The 18762-nt window shown below is 35.5% G+C and overlaps 1 protein-coding gene across 1 annotated transcript; it reads right to left on the bottom strand.

Annotated features, from left to right (window-relative positions):
* Positions 1-1055: 1055 nt before the first annotated feature.
* Positions 1056-18183, bottom strand: MS4A13 (membrane spanning 4-domains A13). Its single transcript, XM_057727130.1, has 6 exons — positions 18127-18183; positions 16062-16202; positions 12641-12697; positions 11560-11679; positions 6224-6319; positions 1056-1115 (listed from the first exon to the last, which is right to left on the bottom strand). The coding sequence occupies exons 1-6, from the start codon at positions 18181-18183 to the stop codon at positions 1056-1058; spliced, it is 531 nt and encodes a 176-aa protein (XP_057583113.1).
* Between the last annotated feature and the right edge of the window lie 579 nt (positions 18184-18762).

Below are 18762 nucleotides of genomic sequence, written 5' to 3'. Positions count from 1 at the left end.
ATCTTTTCTTCGCTACTTCACTTTTTTTTCTGTTAATGCATGTATCACACTGCAGTACTGATTTGTTACCTGTGTTTCCTCCCTTGAAATAAAAAAATCTTTATGATGATGTACCTTATTAATTTCTGATACTCCAAAGTTTAATATATTCATTGGCATACTGTAGACACTCAATGTATGTAAGCTAAGCAATAAAATTCTTAGGACAAAATGTTAATTTGTGTTATTAGGTAACGATTGATGAAACCTCTTGAGAGACAAAGCAGAAAATGAACAAATGAAAAAAAGCAGCACATTTAAAAGAGAGCTACATGTACTCTTTGGAGTGATTAATATTGCTGAGCAAGGCTTTCTGAAGTTCTTTTCCATATATGAAGAAAAGATGGATATGAATTCACGACGGATCCTTGGGAAATTTTCCTTAGTATGGAAAATCAGCCTGTTTGCTTTAAAAAGCAATTGAACAGGTGATCCAAGCAATGAGAAGAAATAAGAAGCAAGGGGGAATGAAAGGGAAGAAAGACGGCAGAGACTTTCAGGGCAGAAAGGAACTTTAATGAGGAGAGAAGCAGTCAGTGAAGTGACTGAATTGGATGCATTTTAATTCATATTTTGTTCGGGTAGCTAGCTCAGGTAGAACTCAGACAGAAATGTACTCTTTACTTGTAGAGGCAAAAATTATTTAAAATTCTCCTGAGAATTATACAATATCACACTTTAAGTCTGTGTAGCTTGCACTCTAGAGAAAACTGCAAATCTTTTCTTATGGTCTCTTACAAAAGCTCCATTAGGAAGAGTTGACAGCTATCAGAGTACCTAGAAAATAAATTCTCCCTTGTAATAATATCATATTTAATTAGGGAAAAGCCTTCCAATGGGAGCCTACAAAAATATGTGTGAAGAATTTTCTTAAACACTGAAAAGAAGATTTCAACTTGCTTTGTATTTTCTTTTGCAGAAAATCTGTGGACTTTGTAGCAGCTCTGTTACACAGATATGTCATCAGGGCCCATAGCAGGTAAGAGCACCAGGAAAATTCTCACATTTATAAGGTTTTATAAAGCACTCTCAACTTCCTCTGAAATAGTCGTATTAACATCTTCACTTTCGCGACACTGGAAAAAAAAATTAACTTCTTATAAATCACATTATGATTCCTAAAATCATACATGTAGTAAGTACTTAGTTTTTTTAAAATATAAGCATAAAAATATAAGAATAAAATGTTAAAGTGCCGTTTGCCCTCTTTCTGTTCTATCTTTACCTCAACCCACTCTCTTAATTGCTATTGAACCACTTGTAGCTTTTGGTATACTCCCAGACTTTTGTAATAAAATATTCATGGTCTTCTGCAACATGAACACATGCCAGCACCCCAAAAGTTGCCTTGTCATGACATTCACAATTACTAACCATTCCTTCTCTCGAAAGTAATGCTGTTTTGACTTTTAGGTAATCAATCCTTTCTTTTCTTTCTAATTTTACCAACAGCTTCCATCCCTCCCTAAACATTATGGTTTAGCTTTGGTTTTGCCTGATTTCAAACTTCCTATGAATGGATTAAACAAGTATGCATTCTTTTGAATCTGCCTTTCAATATTCAGCATTATATGTACGAGACTGATCTATGTTGTTAACTGCAGTTATTGCTAATTTTAATTCCTGTGTAAAATTTTATTCTCAATATGTTCATCGCTCACTGAAGGCATTTCCACTTTGGGGCCATTATGAAGAATATTGATATATATGTTTATTTTTTCCCCTGGAAGTATATCTTGCTGCATGTGTACATACATTTCCATTGGGTATATATTAAGGACTGAAATTACTGATAGGGTATGCACATCTTAACCTTCAGAAAGTAATGCCCCAAAGATTTTCAAAGTTGTTGTAGTAATTTATATTCCAACTAGGAATGTGGAGAAATTTCTTTTATCCATAGTCATTACTATCATGTAGAATTGTACTTTGAAATTTAGTCATTCTGTTAGGTACTTAGTATCTCATTGTAGTTTTATTTTAATGTTATTATTGAAATGGCTGGATTTATGTCTGACATTTTGCTATTTGTTTTCTGTATGTCTCATGTCTTTTATGTTCTTCCGTTACTTTTTTTTTTTAATTAAATACTTTCTATGTATTATCCTAACTTCTTTGTTAATTTTATTTTACTATAATTTGGGGAGTTTTCTTAGTCATTGGTCAGGGATTACAATATGTATTTTAACTTATCACAATCTGCTTCAGATGAATGCTAATTTAGTTCCAGTAGCATACAGAAACCTAGTTCTCATGTAGCTGTATTCCTTCCCCTTCCTTTGTGCTATTATTGCCATATATATTACACATACATATGCTATATAACCAACAATATAGTGTTATAATGCTCACTTTTGTAACCTTATCTCTTTTAAAATTTCATAGAAAAAAGGAGAAAAGATGTATCTATAGATAGTTTGGAAAACTACAGCAAATGAACCAAATCTGGCCCACTACCTGTTTTGTAAAGTTTCACTGGAACAAAGCCATATCCATTCATTTAAATACTGTCCATGGCTGCTTTCATGTTATAAGGTAGAGTTTAGTAGCAGTGACAGATGGAATTAAGGTAGATAATAGCATGACCTTAAAATAAGATTATCTTGGATTAACTGGGTAAGCCCAGTGCAATTTATGCAATTGTCTTTTTAGTTAAGAAAGAACAAGTGACATATTTAACTGTTTTTAATAGTCATCTACATAATTACCTTTACTGAAATGATCTTTATTTCTTCATGTGTATTTGAGTTCCATCTGATATCACTTCCTTTCAGTCTAAAGAAGTTCCTTTAACGTTTCTTATAAGGAAGTTCTGCTAGCCACACACTCGCTCTTTGTTCATCTGTGTATATCTTTATTTCACCTTCATTTTTGAAGGATAGTTTTAAAGGATATAGAATTCATGCTTGACTGTTTTTTTCCTCCGACACTTTAATATGCCATCCCACTACCTTAAGGCCTCCATTGTTTCTGATGAGTCAGCTGTTAATCTTACACATATGAAGTCATTTTTCTCTTGCTGCTTTCAAGATTTTCTTTTATCAGTTTGGCTCTGAGGCATCTAGGAGTGAGTCTTTCTCTGTTTATTCTAACTGGAGGTCACTGAGCTTCTTAGATGGATAGAATACTATTTTTCTTCAAATTTGGGAAATTTTTGGCCATTATTTCTTTAAGTTTTTTTCCTTGCCCCCCCCCATTTTCTGGTCTTCTCATTATGCATATGTTGATGCACTAGATGGTGTCTCCCAAATCTCTGAGGGTCTGCTCATTTTTTTTTTTCCTGTTCTTAAGACTGGACCATCTATATCATTCTATCATGCTTGCTGATTTTGCCTTCCGTCAGCTCAGATTTGCTCTTGAGCCCCTCTAGTGGGTTTTTCATTTTAGCAACTGTAGTTTTAAATTCCAGAATTTCCATTTTGTTCTTTTAAATAATTTCTCTCCCTTTTATTGATATTCTTATTTATTAAAAGATTAACAGCTTCACTGAGACATAATTGATATACAAACAACTGCATGTATTTCATGTGTATGATTTATAAATTTAGACACATAACAAGCACTGTGATATCATTGCCACAGTCAAGGTAACAGACATTGATACTCTTATTTGATGAGCCATTATATCATCCATCAATTCTTTAAACATGTTTTCCTTTAATTCTTTGAAGTCTTTCTTTGTGAAGTACAACAATTGTTTCCCCCTTCGGTCAAAAGACTATATCTGTTCATGACTTTTTTTCAAGTGCATGAGACACTATTTCCTGTTCTTTGCATGTCATTTGTTGTTGTTGAAAAGTAGATATTTTAGATAAAATATTGTAGTGACTTTGGATTCTGATTGCCTCACCTTCCCTCTGGAGTTGTTGTTATTGTTTTCCTTTGTGACTTGCCTGTACTAATTTTGTGGAGTCTGTGTACCTTGCAGTATGTGGCTTCTGATATATCTTACTTTTTTCTAGTTTTTAATTATTGCTTTTATTTTTAATCCTGGTTTCCTAGGGTTCTCCCCTGGGTCAGAATAAGTGGTCAGCCAATGAGTTCCTAGAGGTCATGCTTAAACACCTTTTATGGGCTGAACACCTTCTATTTTGTCCCCCTAAAGGTCATGTTAAAGTCCTAACCCCCAGTGCCTCAGAATGTGACTGTATTTAGAGATAGGGTCTTTAAAGCAGTAATGAAGTTATAATGATGTCATCAGGGTGGGCCTTAATCCAATATGACTGATGTCCTTATAACAAGAGATTAGGACACAGACGCACATAGAGGGAAGACCATGTGATAACACAGTGAGAAGAAAGTCATTTGAAAGCCAAGGAAAGAGGCTTTCGAAGAAACACTGCCAAAACACCTTGATCTTAGAATTCCAGCTTCCAGAATTGTGAGAAAATAATTTTCTGTTGTTTAAACCACCCAGTCTGTGGTAGTTTGTTATGGCTGCCCTAGCAAAGTAATATACACATTAAGCCAGTAAGATGACCACCCCTTGTCAGTGAAATCAGTATAGCTTAAAGAAAGTATTCAAAGTCTAGGCCATTTGTAAATCTGTCAGAGCTTTAACTTTGTGTTTGCAAGGCCTTATTCAGCCAGGAGTGAGAGCTTACTAGAGCCCTCTCCGTTCTCCTCAGTGCATGCATAGTCTCATCCACACCTGTAACCTTCCAGGCCACAAGGGATAAATAGGATATTATCAAGGCCCGCTTTGGCTGTCTTGTTCTCAGAATCTCCCTGTTAAGCTTTTGGCTGGTTGCCATTTTCTTGCCCCAACAAGTACTGTAATCTTAGTTAGGCTAGGTGTTATATTGTCTTTTCCGGACTGTTTGCAACTGAGATCACTATTGTTTTAATAATACCCCTGGACTTAAAACTTTCTTTGCTCTGCTCCAAATTAAATCAGGCTTCTCCAGCAGTGAGGCTGCTGGCCCTCACAGTCTGACTCACCCACGTAAACTTTTGCAAAATTGAACCTGCGGTTGAGGGGGCTAGTTGGAAGGGATTTTAGCTGCCCCAAGCTAAAAAGTCACAGACATCCACTGTTCTTACCCAAGGTTCAGCAAGTTTTCTTAAACAAACACTTCTCAATTTGTTGTATGCTTTGGTAAATTTTCAGAATCTTTAAAATGTTGTTTACTGACAGTTTTGTCCAGTTTTATAATTTCTTTTTAGGGAAATTTGCCATATCCTCATCCAGCCATTCTGGAAGTCCCACCATTCCCTATTCTTGGAAAACCCTTTTTCACGTAGTCTCATAGTTACTTACGTACTTCAGTTAGTATCTGCTCATAGGGTCTTCCCTTACCATCCTATGTAAAATAATCTTTGCCTTATCTCCTTACTGTATTTTTTTTTTACTCTATAACACTTTCCTACTTCCCAAAATTATTATATTTTTGTTTGTTTATTGTCTTTTTTTCCTATTGGAGTGCAGGCTGCTTGATGGTTGGGATGTTGTTTTGTTAACTACTTCATCCTTAGTGCCTATTACAATGCCTAGTAAGTAATAGGTCCTCCATAAGTACTTGTGAAAGAATGAATGAATGTTAGATATCTAGTATTTTAAGGTTGAGAGGAAATAACGTCTCATAAACTTTTGTGGGATTGTGAATTAATACAGCATTTGGGGATGTTATTAAACTTGCAATTACACTTCTAGGAATCAACCACCTACAGAAATACCAGTCTTGTATGCCAAGATATATGGAGAGGGATGTTCACTGCACCATTGTCTATAATTTAAACTGGAAAAAAGTTAAATATGCAGCAGCAATAAAGGAATGTTAAAATAAATACTAAGGAAAAACATGATGCTATTAAAAGGCATTGTTTAAATATGCTTATAATGGAAAGATGTTTACGATAGGTGAGAAAAAAGCATGTAACAAAACAATATGATCACACACAATTAGTAAGAAAGAAAACTGTGTGTGCATGTCTTTTTGTGTAGATTTTGATGTGAGCATGATGATGATATTAAGAGAATAACGTTTTACTCTGTAATTTTTTTACATTTTAATATTCAGTTTCATATTACTTTTGTAATTTTATAAACAAAAAAATTAAAGTGAAGTAAATATTATTATATTTTTATTAGTTATATTGTATCAGAACACTTCACCTCCTCATAGAGTGTGTTTACTAGAAATCTACATCTCCAGATTTGCCAGAAAGTTACATAAACACTTACCAAACCAACACAGCTGAAGATCGTGTATGTGAATGCAATACACAATTCCAAGGGGTAGAAGCCCAGTAAAACACGTGAAATTTCTCTCCCAAGTTTCTGCAACCAGGAAATGGGGAGACATCTTATATTATTATCTTGTTTAAAAAATTAGAAAATTTTTTTTATTGTAGTTAATTTACAATGTTGTGTTAGTTTCAGGTATACAGCACAGTGATTCAGTTATATATACATATATATGTATATACATGTGTGTGTGTGTGTGTATACACACATATTCTTTTTCAGATTCTTTTCCCTTATAGGTTATTACAAAATATTGAGTACAGTTACCCATGCTACACAGTAGGTCCTTGTTGGTTATCTATTTTATATATATTAGTGTGTATATGTTAATCCCAAACTCCTAATTTATGCTTCACCTCCTTCCTTTCCCCTTTGGTACCACAAGTTTGTTTTCTATGTCTGTAAGTTTCTGTTTTGTAAATAAGTTCATTTGCATCTATTGGGATGATCTTCAATTCATTAATGTATCACAATGATTGTTTCATGGATATTGGAAAGGGAAGAATATGGAACTTCCTGGACTTCCTGGACTTGGGTGACTGTTTCCTTTCCCATTTTAGGGATGTTTTCAGCTATCATCTCTTCAAATATTTTCTCAGGCCCTTTCTCTCTCTCTTTTCCTTCTGGGACCCCTACACTGCAAATGCTAGTGTATTTGATGTTGAAGTCTCTTGAACTGTCCTCATTTCTTTTCATTCTTTTTTCTTTATTCTTTTTTATGGCAGTGATTTCCACCACTCTCTCTTCCAGCTCACAGATCCATCCTTTTGCCTCATTTATTCTGCTTTTGATTCCTTCCAGTACATTTTTTCATTTTAGTTATTACATGTTTCAGCTCTGTTTGGTTGTTCTTTATATTTTCTAACTCTTTGTTAAAAACTTCTGGTAGTGTTCCCCTCTGTGCATACATTCTTTTCGTTCTTAGATCATATTTACAATCATTATTTTGAACTATTTCTTGGGTAGATTGCTTAATCTCCACTTCACTTAGTTGTATTTCTGGTGTTTTATCTTGGTTCTTCATCTGGAACATACTCCTTTGCTGTCTCATTTTGTTTAAATTTCTATTTGTATTTTTATGTATGTGGTAGGTTAGTTATTTATTGACCTTGGAGAAAGGGCCCTCTGTAGGGGATATCCTGTGTATCCCAGCAGTACACTCCCCTCTCATCATGCAATGCCCAGGAATCAGCTGGTCCCAGAGTAGTTTCTGACCTGTGCTTGTGGACTCATTTTTGCAGGCTGTGGAATCATAGTTTTATTGCTTCTGGTGCCAGTCCTCTGGTGGGCTAAGCTGGTTTAGAGGCTTATGCAGACTTGGAGCTGGGTCTTGGCCCTCTGGTGGGCAGGACTGTGTCAAAGGGCATGTCTAGTGGTGGCTGTGGGCTCAGGATATCTTTAGGCAGCCTGTCTGCAGATGGGTGGGGCTGTATCCCTGCCTAGTTAGTTGTTTGGCCTGAGGTGTGCCAGCCCAGGCACACTGACAGGTCTGTCACCTGCTTTTATGACCCCAGAGTGAGCCACAGCCACTCCCTGCTTACCTAGGAGCCCCTCTAAAACCAGCAGGTAGCTCTAGCCCAAGTTCCTATGAAGTCACTGCTTTTGCCCTGAATCCCTGTGCATGTGTGCCCTCTAAGAGTGGATTCTCTGTTTTCCTTAGTCCCGTGGAGCTCCTGCAATCAAGCCCCACTGGCCTTGAAAGCCAAATGCTCTGGGGGCTCCTCCTCTTGATGCCAGACCCCCAGGCTGGGGAGACTGATGTGGGGCTCAGACCTCTCATCCTGTGGGAAAACTTCCATGATATACTTATTCTCCAATTTGTGGGCCACCCACCTGGGCAATATGGGATTTGATTATGACTGCACCCCTCCTAATGTCTCGTTGTAGTTTCTTCATGTGTTTGGATGTAGAACATCTTTTTTGGTAGGTTCCAGTCTTTTTCAATTGATGTTTGTTCAGCAGTTAGTTGTGATTTTCGCATGCTTGTGAGAGGAGGTGAGTTCAAATTCTTTCCTTTCTGCCATCTTGTTTCCTCCAAGTTTAAGGTTTTAAGATACCTAAAAGATCTTGGAAAATATCTTTAACATGTGTCGGGATGGTAGAGGTCTGTAGTGATGTCCAGTCTTGAGCTAAGTGAGGTCACCAGAAAAGTTCCCAGAACTCATGTGGTTCTCTCAACTAAGAACACAGGCAAACCTGAAGAAGCAGAGGAAGCACATGGAGATCAGCCCTCTGCTCAGATCCGTGGAAAGGCCCAGAGGGCACACTGACCTCACTTGATTATCTTTAGTAAATGCAGATGTGTTCACAGAAGGAGTTCCTAATATGAGAGTCAAGGAAAAGAAGGGAAACAGAAGAATAAGTCTCTTTCAGTATTTGATTTCCCTAGGCATTCCTACTCTTATGCCTTCTGCTTCACTTCCCCAGTTTTCATTCCCCCAACTCATTATCTATAGCTCTAATGCTTGATCTTCATCACTCAGCAGTCTTGTCTCAATTCTTGCAACTCTTCATTCTCATTCTGTTCACTAGTCTCTGGCACAGGTCTCTATCCAAACACTTCAGTCAAAAAGATTTGGCTCTTCTGTCTCCAAGCCCTCCAAGATTTTATCAAGCAATTCTTATTATTAAAATAGCTATTACTAATTACAAACAAATTTACCTGTGTAAAAATCTCATATAGAAATTGCTATAGTATTAGATGGAAGAACGAATAAATTCAAAAAGAGAATATTCCACTTGGAAGTATAAGGTGGTGATTTCTGGAAAAAAGCAGATCCCTTTTATTGCTATTGGAAAGATATTTTTCAACTACATATGAGGATGAATGATTTGATACTAAGCCTGAAAATAAATGTAGTTTTCATGCTGGCTGTGGAAAGACAAGAATGATATTCTGACCTAGAAAGAACAACACCATAATTCTATTTCAATTCTTTCATCTTCCCTCTTTTTTTTGGTTGGGTTTATTTAATATCTTTTATATGCAAGAAATTATTAGGTGGTAGATATTAGATGGTAAGAATGAAATGACAAAAATGCCTCATTTCTCAGTTTATATTCAAGTAGAAAATATAGAATGATAACATAACATATGATAAGGTTAAAGATGTCAAAATGGATAAAAACTTGATCAACAATTATAGGGGACAGAAGACTCACCTTAAGCCATTCATAACTAGGAAGGCTTCATAAGGAGGACGGACCTTTGAATAAAGACTAAGAAAAATGAAGGAGGAAAGCAATATTCTAGGCAGCTTTAATTTACCTGTTTGTTTGTAACCTATTTTGTTTCAGAATTTGATAACATAAATTAAGAGTGTGACAAAATAATTAATAAATGGAGACATTAAAAAAAGTAATAAAGCTAAACTATATATCACATGACCTACAGTTTGATAATGTGAGCAAAAAATTGAATGCAAGAATGAACATAACATTTTTTGAGAAAATACAAGTTTAACTCAGGTAAAGTGTTCATTCATGATTATATTAACAGGAAGCTAAAGAAAAGACTGCAGGGGGTTTGAAATGGCAAAGTAAAGAACTGTCATCTAATTTTATTGACAGAAACATAATCATAGCATTTCAGCTGGAAAGAAATAGCAACCTCTTAGCTGGCAAGACTGTAAAAAGTAATTTTGCCCACACTACTTACTTTACATGTTAGTGTTATTCTCAAACTCTCCCCTGAAAGTGGCAAGCTGTGTGCCAGTGAAGCTCAAATAGGAAAACAACAGAGTGACTGAGTGCTCAACACATAATTTAAGCCTCTGAATCCAGCTTATCTCTGCCCCTGAAATTAGAATTGAAGTTACCTAGATTGGATTTCCAGGGCAAATGGAAAATTTACTTACAATTTACAGGGAAAATCTGATGCATGCTCATTTAAATCAATACATCACTGTGACTTCTCTGGTGGCACAGTAGTTAAGAATCCTGCCAATGCAGGGGACACAGGTTTTGATTCCTGCTCCGGGAAGATCCCACATGCCGCAGAGCAACTAAGCCCGTGTGCCACAACTACTGAGCCTGCACTCTGGAGCCTGCGAGCCACAACTATTGACCCCATGTGCCACAACTACTGAAGCCCATGCGCCTAGAGCCTATGCTTCACGACAAGACACTGCAATGAGAAACCCGCACACTGCAACAAAGAGTAGCCTCCGCTTGCACAACTAGAGAAAGCCTGCGTGCAGCAACGAAGACCCAACACAGCCAATAAAATAAATAAATAAATAAATAAATTTATTTATTTAAAAAATCAATACATCATTCATGACAGACAATATATTTGGAGATATTATTGCATCTTCTCTCATCATCTTATTGTCTTCTAGGCTTTTGTTCTCCATGTTTGGATTCCTTCATCTGATGGTCCCCTTTATAATATACTGCAAGCATGGAGAGAGGGTATATAGGGGAGGAGGAAGAAGTTTATCTCTCATCTATAATGACCCTTCTACTCAGAATTATTTTGAATTAAAATTTCCAAATTGTTGTTTCATTCTGTTGTTCAGTAACAAAGGGGAGCTCCACTATAATCTGTTCTCATTTTTTAATGGAAGATTTTTATAATAATTGCTAAAGTCTTTTGCAGCACTAATATTCTGTGATTCTGAATTTAAAGTCAACAAAACTGAAATAAATCTACTGTAATGTCAGTAAAGATATTCACATTTACTGGAGAATGTTACTATCTTAAAAAGAAATACAGTTATTTCTCTGATACAAATTATGTGATTGGATATTTAATTAAATGGAAGCAAGGCAGATTCATGCCCTTTTGGTACTTGAGGACTTAAAGCAAAATTCATGTGAGACACAAAAATAGGTGATATATGAAAATATCTACGTTAAACCAGAAATGAGTAGTTATATACAATTTCAACTACTACATGCATCAAGAGCAGAATTCTTTTGTTGATTCTAGGAATGATTTTAAGATTTAGGATTATACTTTTCTTTCATTAAAAGAATCATCCTAACGTGTATATATATATACCCTACTATACATATAACTTATCACTTAAGTCTTCAAATTTTTTACTTACTTTATTTTAATTGGGCATGTCAAGAATTCAAAATCCTACTAATATTTACGAAAAATTATGTTAGAGTTATTTTTGAATAAAATTTTCAATCAAGAGCTTACTACTAAATCAAAGAATTTCACGGGGAACAACAAAAGCCTTATTTACCTCCGAAGGCTTCAAATCCTCTGAAAAGAATAATTTTGAAATTAAGATGTTCCTATAGAATTGGTCACTTACCGCTTGTCCATAATTCCTATATGACACAGATTCAAAAGAAGACAACTCCATTACTGTTAGAACCATCGCAATAATTGCAACAATTATGCATAAGATGTTCATGATCATAGCACAGGTAAACTGAAAAGAAGATATAGTGTAAATTTATTATACTCAGAACAAACAATTTGGTTAAACAGTCTGTATTGCTGAAAAAGACAATCTAGTTAAAACTTTGATCTAGTTTCTGAAGCTTCAGAAGTGTTGGTATGCTTGCCATTAGAGCAAAACCTTTTTCTGGTTTATATGAAACCCAGTTAATTTGGAGGAAATATCGAAATATCATCACACCAATAAGCATCAATCTTCCATTTGGGCTCAAAAATATTGTATTTTACAATCTTCTGAGTCAGTTGGAAGAAAGACTTATAATACATGATTTGAACAAAAGGAGTTCCACTGCAAAAAGAAAAAAGAAAAAAAAATGAAAAATGACTGCTTGTAGAAACAGGCCAAATAGGATTCAATGAATTTTAATCCTGGGTTTTCATTCTCTAGGGAAATCCATCAACATCTCTGGATATTAGTTTTTTATCTGTAAATTATGAGAGTAGACAAATTAACTTCTAAGGTATCTTTTAGCTTTAAGATTCTAAGATTTTCTTCCTTCCCAATATCTTTCCACCTGTACTATAGATGGATCTTTACTCTGAACAGATTTTCTATTTTGTTACAAGGTACAACTGTATTCCCAAACTGGAGTTAGGAAAATGAAGTTTTACAGCAGTATTATGTCTATATATAAAGGCATTAGGTCCTATTCAATTTTTTTCTAACAGTAAAATTCATACAATGTTAAAAGAAGGTAAAACACCAAACCAAAAAAACCTCTACCCTTAAAAACCTTTATATAATATGATTCTAACTAACATAGCATGTTTGTCTACATTAAATTATATGCTCCTAGATTTTCATTTAATTCCTTCATTTATTTTATAGGTAGGGTAGATTCCTTCATTGTTTAATGCCCACTATCTTTTCACTAAAACCTACTTAGCTTTGTGACAAGTGATTTCTAGGGTACCTAAACATTTTAACTTACCAGGCGTTGAGATGGATGATTTGCTACTCTTATTATAGAGACTCCTGAAATGATAAACTGGATATAAAAACATATATTTATAAATACTCATTGATAATGCTCATCCACTTAAAATATTTTTAACAACTCCCTCTTCTAAGTCAATTATTTTTAGAATACTAAGAGTAAAAACATATAAAGAAGTTTCAGTAGAAGGGGTGAGGACAAGTTTACATCATATAGTAATGAAGATAATAGTAGGGTCACTAATAACAGAAACATGTACAGGACAGTGGGAATAACTCAGACAGTGGATTGTGGAATATGCCAAAGATGACTTAAGCAGTCCTGAATCAGGGACCAAGTTTGCTTATATCTGTACATGCTTTCTGAACTCATTTGATTCTTACTTCTAATGCTATACTTCCTATTGAGATGCTATCACTGATTATAATTACTGTGTACATACCCAGATGTAAAAGAGTAGTCCATGAATCTATTCCAAATTGTGTTTGTACAAAATATCTCTCTTAACTGAGACTGTGGCCATTATTAAGGTAATAGCTGCTATTCATGTTTTTGCCTTTGTTTTGTTAAAAAGAGGTTCCATTATTTCATACCAGGCTACTGTGTCTATTTCCCAGAGGTGTAAAGCTATGCCATATTGTTTGAATGTGGGCTGTACAAGCCCTTTGAAATATTCCTTTAGTCTTATCTGTTTTAGTGGCTCTAACAAAGATCTAAGTCGAAGGTAAATTTGTGGAAAAACAGCATTCATACTATACACCATATACGCTGTATACACCTTATACAGTAAACTAGAAGCTTACTGACTACTCAAGGTTAACTGAAGTCTACACACTCAGCACTTCATTCTGTAGCAAAATTGAGATTTCCAAGAAGGTACACAGTGAAGGTAAGAACTAGTTCAGGATACAAAGTGAAAATACCTTGTGAATTTTAAACTAGTGCTAACTAGATTACCAAACCATGTGCTTTACAAAATGCCTTTCGAAGTTTATGACCTAAATGAGAAGTTTTGCTTTGGAAATTTTAAATTTATATTAAAATTTTTTATTTAATTGAAATTTTAATTGAAATTTTAGATCATTTAATCTAGGAGCTATGATATTTTTATAACATGAATGATTAAAAACATTGAAGGACAGGAATCATCTATCTGGATTTTATCTGCAAATGTACCCTTTTTCTCCTATTATTTTCCAAGGCAACGTTTTGACACCTGTAAGCCAATGAACAAAGGCAGAGGCTCTCCTAGAGGCCACTGCTTCCTTTACAGCCCTCTCAGATGGTGGCCATCTTATCTCCTACTGCCCTTATGTCATTGGTTCTAAGCATGGGTAAGTGGTCCCCTCGCCCCTTATTGTTACTTCCAACCATTCTGTCTCCTCCAGCTTTGAATCAGATGTCATCAGATTCTATCACCCACTGTCCCTTCTGGTTGAAGTCATCTATTGACCTCTTGGTCACTCTTCTCTTTCTAGGTGATTTTAATTCTTTTCCAACTTTCTCTCTAACACCTCTTAATCCTTGGTAATTTCAATGTATACTTATATGATCTTTCTTATACCCTAGGCTTGTAGTTCTTTGAATTTCTCTCCTTTAATCCTTTGACTCCATCTTATCTCAGTCACTCATTCCCATATTCATTCTCTTGTACTTATTTCTGTCAATAAGTGTAACACCTTTTAAATCTCAATTTTAATTATCCCACTCTGTCCACCACCTCCCATCTTTCGAGCTCATGCCCTGAAGTGTTGCAACTCTAACAATCCTTTGACCCCATCTGGAGATATAATCTGAGTTCCTTACCTCTCTGTTATATTCTCTCCTTCACTAGCTTGAATCACCTGGTCAGTTATTAAAAACGCTCATTTTTATTCACTCTCAACTCCTTTGCACCTTTCTTGTTTGATCACAGTTGTATGGTTGAAGCAAAATCTTGATTACATGCAGTTCTCCCTCTTAATCATATGCCTGTACCCATGCAGCTGAACATGGCCTGAGAAAGATGTACACAATCATCTTGACCCATCTCACTATACAATCATGTTCCAAAAGCTTAAGTGAGTCCTTAATGTTGCATGACAGTCATCCTACTTCTCCACAATCCACACACTCCCTCTCACTTTTCCTAGATGACTATTTCCTATTCTCTTCTCTCTCCTCAAACAACCAATCCATTCTCTACTCACACTCTCAGATCATGATCTTGCTTCCTAAATTACTGAGATATTTGAGGCCCGTAGAAGAAAAGTACCACAAGCTCCCAACACATGACTACCTACCTATAAAATGTGTCCTTTATCTCTGTTCCTCTACTTTCCCTCTGGTTGCCTGTCTTGACACTATTTACATTAAGGTGGCTAATTTTCTGTTGGGGGCTGTCCTGTGCATTAGAGGATGCTTAGCAGCATCCTTGGCCTCTGCCCACTGGATACACCCCCAGCTGTGGAAACCAAAAATGTCATCACCAAATGTCCTCTGAGGGGAAAAATCACCTCTAGTCGAGAACCACTGCTAGAGATGAACTGTCCATATTCCTAGCTATTTGTGTATTAAAATGTATCATTTTTTGCCTACACAAGTCCATGATTCTAATAATCCCCCCTCCCCCTATTTATCTCATATATTATCAATTGTCTCTCTTTCCAGTCCCCTCAATAAAAGACATGAAACCACCTACTGAAACAAATAAGCAAACCCTGTCCTGACCCAAGTTTCCCTCAACTACTACCTCATTCCTCTATACCACGTTACACCAAAGCCCTTAAAAGAGTTGTCTGTATTTGCTGTCTCTAATTCCTCTCCTCTCGCTATTTTTTAAACCAATTCCAATCAGGCTTTTGCCCCACCTTCTGCTGAAAGTATCTGTCAAGCTTACTGCTGGCCTCCATGTTGCTAAATCCAATGGTCATTTCTCAGTGCTTGTCGTATTTGACAACATAATAGAATTTAATATAGTTGATCTTTCCCTATTTCTTTGTTCACTTGGCTTTCAGGATGTCACACTCTCCAGACTTTCCTACTGCCTTATGGCTGTAAGAAACCACAGAAGAGTGCAGGTGATGACAAATTTAGGAAATATGTGAGGAACTTAAGGTAAAGACTCTAAATATGAAAATTAACCATGTTAATGGAGATTATGCTTAAGATTCTGTCTTTCACACATCTAAGGACAATCCAACCTGTGGTTGTCATTGTGTATTCACTCCTATATCTACATCTCCTGTAATAGCGCTGGTAAATTAAAGGTGCTCAATAAATATTTGTTGAAAAAAGAAATCTGATTTTGAATATATTACCAACATGGGATTTGGTTAACTCTCCTGAAAATTTTTCGAAACTGTTCCCTATGTTCTACTAGTGGCATGAATATTATTTACTGAATAATTAAATCATATAAATGTATTCTACTCACAATCATTCCCCATAAAGAACATCCTGTTTTGTAAGTTATAGGTTCATATGTCCCAAAGACTCCTTTAATTTGTCCCATATACAAAATCAATAGGAGATACCACATTAAAACACTAAAGATGCCAATCATAATCTGGATAGCCTATGAGAAGAGAATGTTGTTAGTATCGAAACCATGTAATTTATAACATAATTCCAGTAACTGTTAACTACAAAAAACATTCAACTTTTTTTTGAGAAAGATGAAAATAAAATAGAAATGCATTTAACCATGAAATTTCTAGATGGATTAGTCCAAAAAGAGGGCCCTAACCAGGGAGTACTGAGGTTTACCAAACAGGAATCAGTCATACTTGGAGCATCAGACTGTTCAATAGTAATTCTGGTGAATTCTCCCATAAGAAAGTTAACAGTCTGACTCTACTACTGGCTGTTCTCCCTTATCAAGTAATGACGTGACAGGAGAATACTGAGGGTACTTCTTTTCCTTCAAGGCACACTTGGTATGGATCTTTTTCATAAGCATGCTGAGGTGAGCTACAGTCAACACAGAGATACAAAGAGCACCCAAAGAAGACTTACTTGCACAAGGTCTTCCTATTAGATAGGGGATAGGTTAGGGGAGGGGAGAATAATTACTCAACTTCAATTTGTAAAAAGACAATGATAATCCCAGTAAATATGTACCAGTAAATTTCTGAATTTATATGTAAACTGATATTTCAACTATGCATCACATTTTTAATTGCTCTTTAAAAGTTTCAGAGGATACATTATTTTCACTTTCACAGAAACTTCAATAGGAAGCTATTTAATGTTCCAACTTTAATAGTTCCAGTTCTTCGTAAAGCCAGTAATCTACAAAACACATAGATGCAATTGGCTCATGTTAAAGACATGTTTCAGGCAATTTTTTTTTCACAGAAATCCCACTTTTTGGGGGTAACAATCTTACGCATTTAGATTCAGATTTTAAGGTTTCCACTCCATCAAATCTGGAAGAATGAAATTATTTTCAAAGATTCTTTGGATTTGACTGGGAGAAAATCCACTACAAGATCTTAAAATCCTTGAGAGCCTGGACTTTAGTTGTCCCATTGTTGTCACCAGATTGTAACATGGTGCCCAGCATAAGCAGGCACCTGGTAAATACCTCTTGAACAAGCACATCAGTGTCAAGAACATTAATTCTACATGACATTTTGTTAACTATAGAAGGAGTGAGTGGGCTTGAGAAATAGTGTCTACTTTCATATGGATTGCAGCTGTTACTATATAAAACTATGAACTATCTAAGTCACCAAATCTCGTAAAGCGCTCTTACGAGAAAGCGAGGCTGCTAGTATCTGGAGAAGGACAAGATGAGTCTTATCATTTAAAAATTATTCTTAACCTAGAGCCAATGAATGGGTTCCAGGAGGTCATATGCTCCCTGTCCACACATAAAAGTGAGTTCAAAGGATTATGACATGTACATGAGTCTGGGGAGAAGATTCAGAGCTTTCTTCTTATGCCCAAACAAGACTGTAACTTGAAAGAGATTAAGAACCTCTGCTGAACAGTCAGGCAGGAGACTTAGACAACTGGTCTACACAGTAGCCAAACTCAAATGAAAAGTTCACATCCAGTGGGAAAATTTTTTTTCCCCTTCAGAAGTGATCTTCAAAATTCCTTGGTGTTTATTAAGAGAGCTAGATAAACTCTTTATAACTTAATAGAAAAGACAAGTTAAAATAATAATCCTACTGCAGAGACATCAATATAGAAATCAAAAAGATCAGTAATACATCTCTCTCACACTGTTAAAAAAATCTTTTTTCTTTTATTACTTTTTTAATCTATTACTCTGTATGTTACTTTAGTCAGTACACGTATCTAAGCACATATTTGTTTGTAAAGGGCAATGAGATCAAATTTGAAGACAATCAGTATTTTTTTAAAAAAAAACTTCAAAACTTTTTACCCTTTTGACTTAACCAAATCTGTCCCTCTCCAAATTCAAGAATATTCCTTATTAAACAGAAAAAGTGCATGATCCTGAATTTATTTACAGTTGTCTTACTTACCCCTAAAACAAGTGAATCTGCTGTAGAGACTTTTGAACAACACGCACATAGAGCCATACTACCAGCATTTCCTCTAGATGATTACGTCTCTAATCTTTGGTGGTATCTTTATTAGCAAATTTCTACAAAACAGTACAAAACACATACACATTCTTTGCTCAAAAGAAAATAATTAAGTTCATTTCTTTTCTTATTGTTTTGCAATCACCTCCCCAAACTCTGAAGCAATCACTTTCTTCCTTCCATGCCTTAATTGCTAGAGGCAATTTGCATCCACCTGTTCTGAATAACAGTCTCCATAACTGAAAAGCCTCCCTCGATGACTAAAAAATTATTGGTATATTACAGATATTTTCTCTGAGTAGTGAACAGTGTCTCTGGATGACAAAGTATAAAGAACATCTAAGGAATAGTGTTAGAGGGTTTTCAGTAAAGCTTATAACAGTTCATTTGCAATTCATAATCAATTCAGTGTAACTCATAATGCCATGTTTGCATTTTTCAAACCAAATTCTTGGACTTCAATTCATCATGGACTTGTGATTTTTTTCTGACACATACTTGCTACCTCCTTCTTCTTTCTATAAGATGAACTTTTTCCTCCATCAGGCAACTTATCAAAAGTTGTTTCCACAA

This window comes from Hippopotamus amphibius, chromosome 3 (genome assembly GCF_030028045.1).
Source record: "Hippopotamus amphibius kiboko isolate mHipAmp2 chromosome 3, mHipAmp2.hap2, whole genome shotgun sequence".
Classification (NCBI taxonomy): Eukaryota; Metazoa; Chordata; class Mammalia; order Artiodactyla; family Hippopotamidae; genus Hippopotamus; species Hippopotamus amphibius.
The sequence above is the reverse complement of the archived record's forward strand: the minus strand, read 5'-3'. Positions and strand labels throughout refer to the sequence as shown.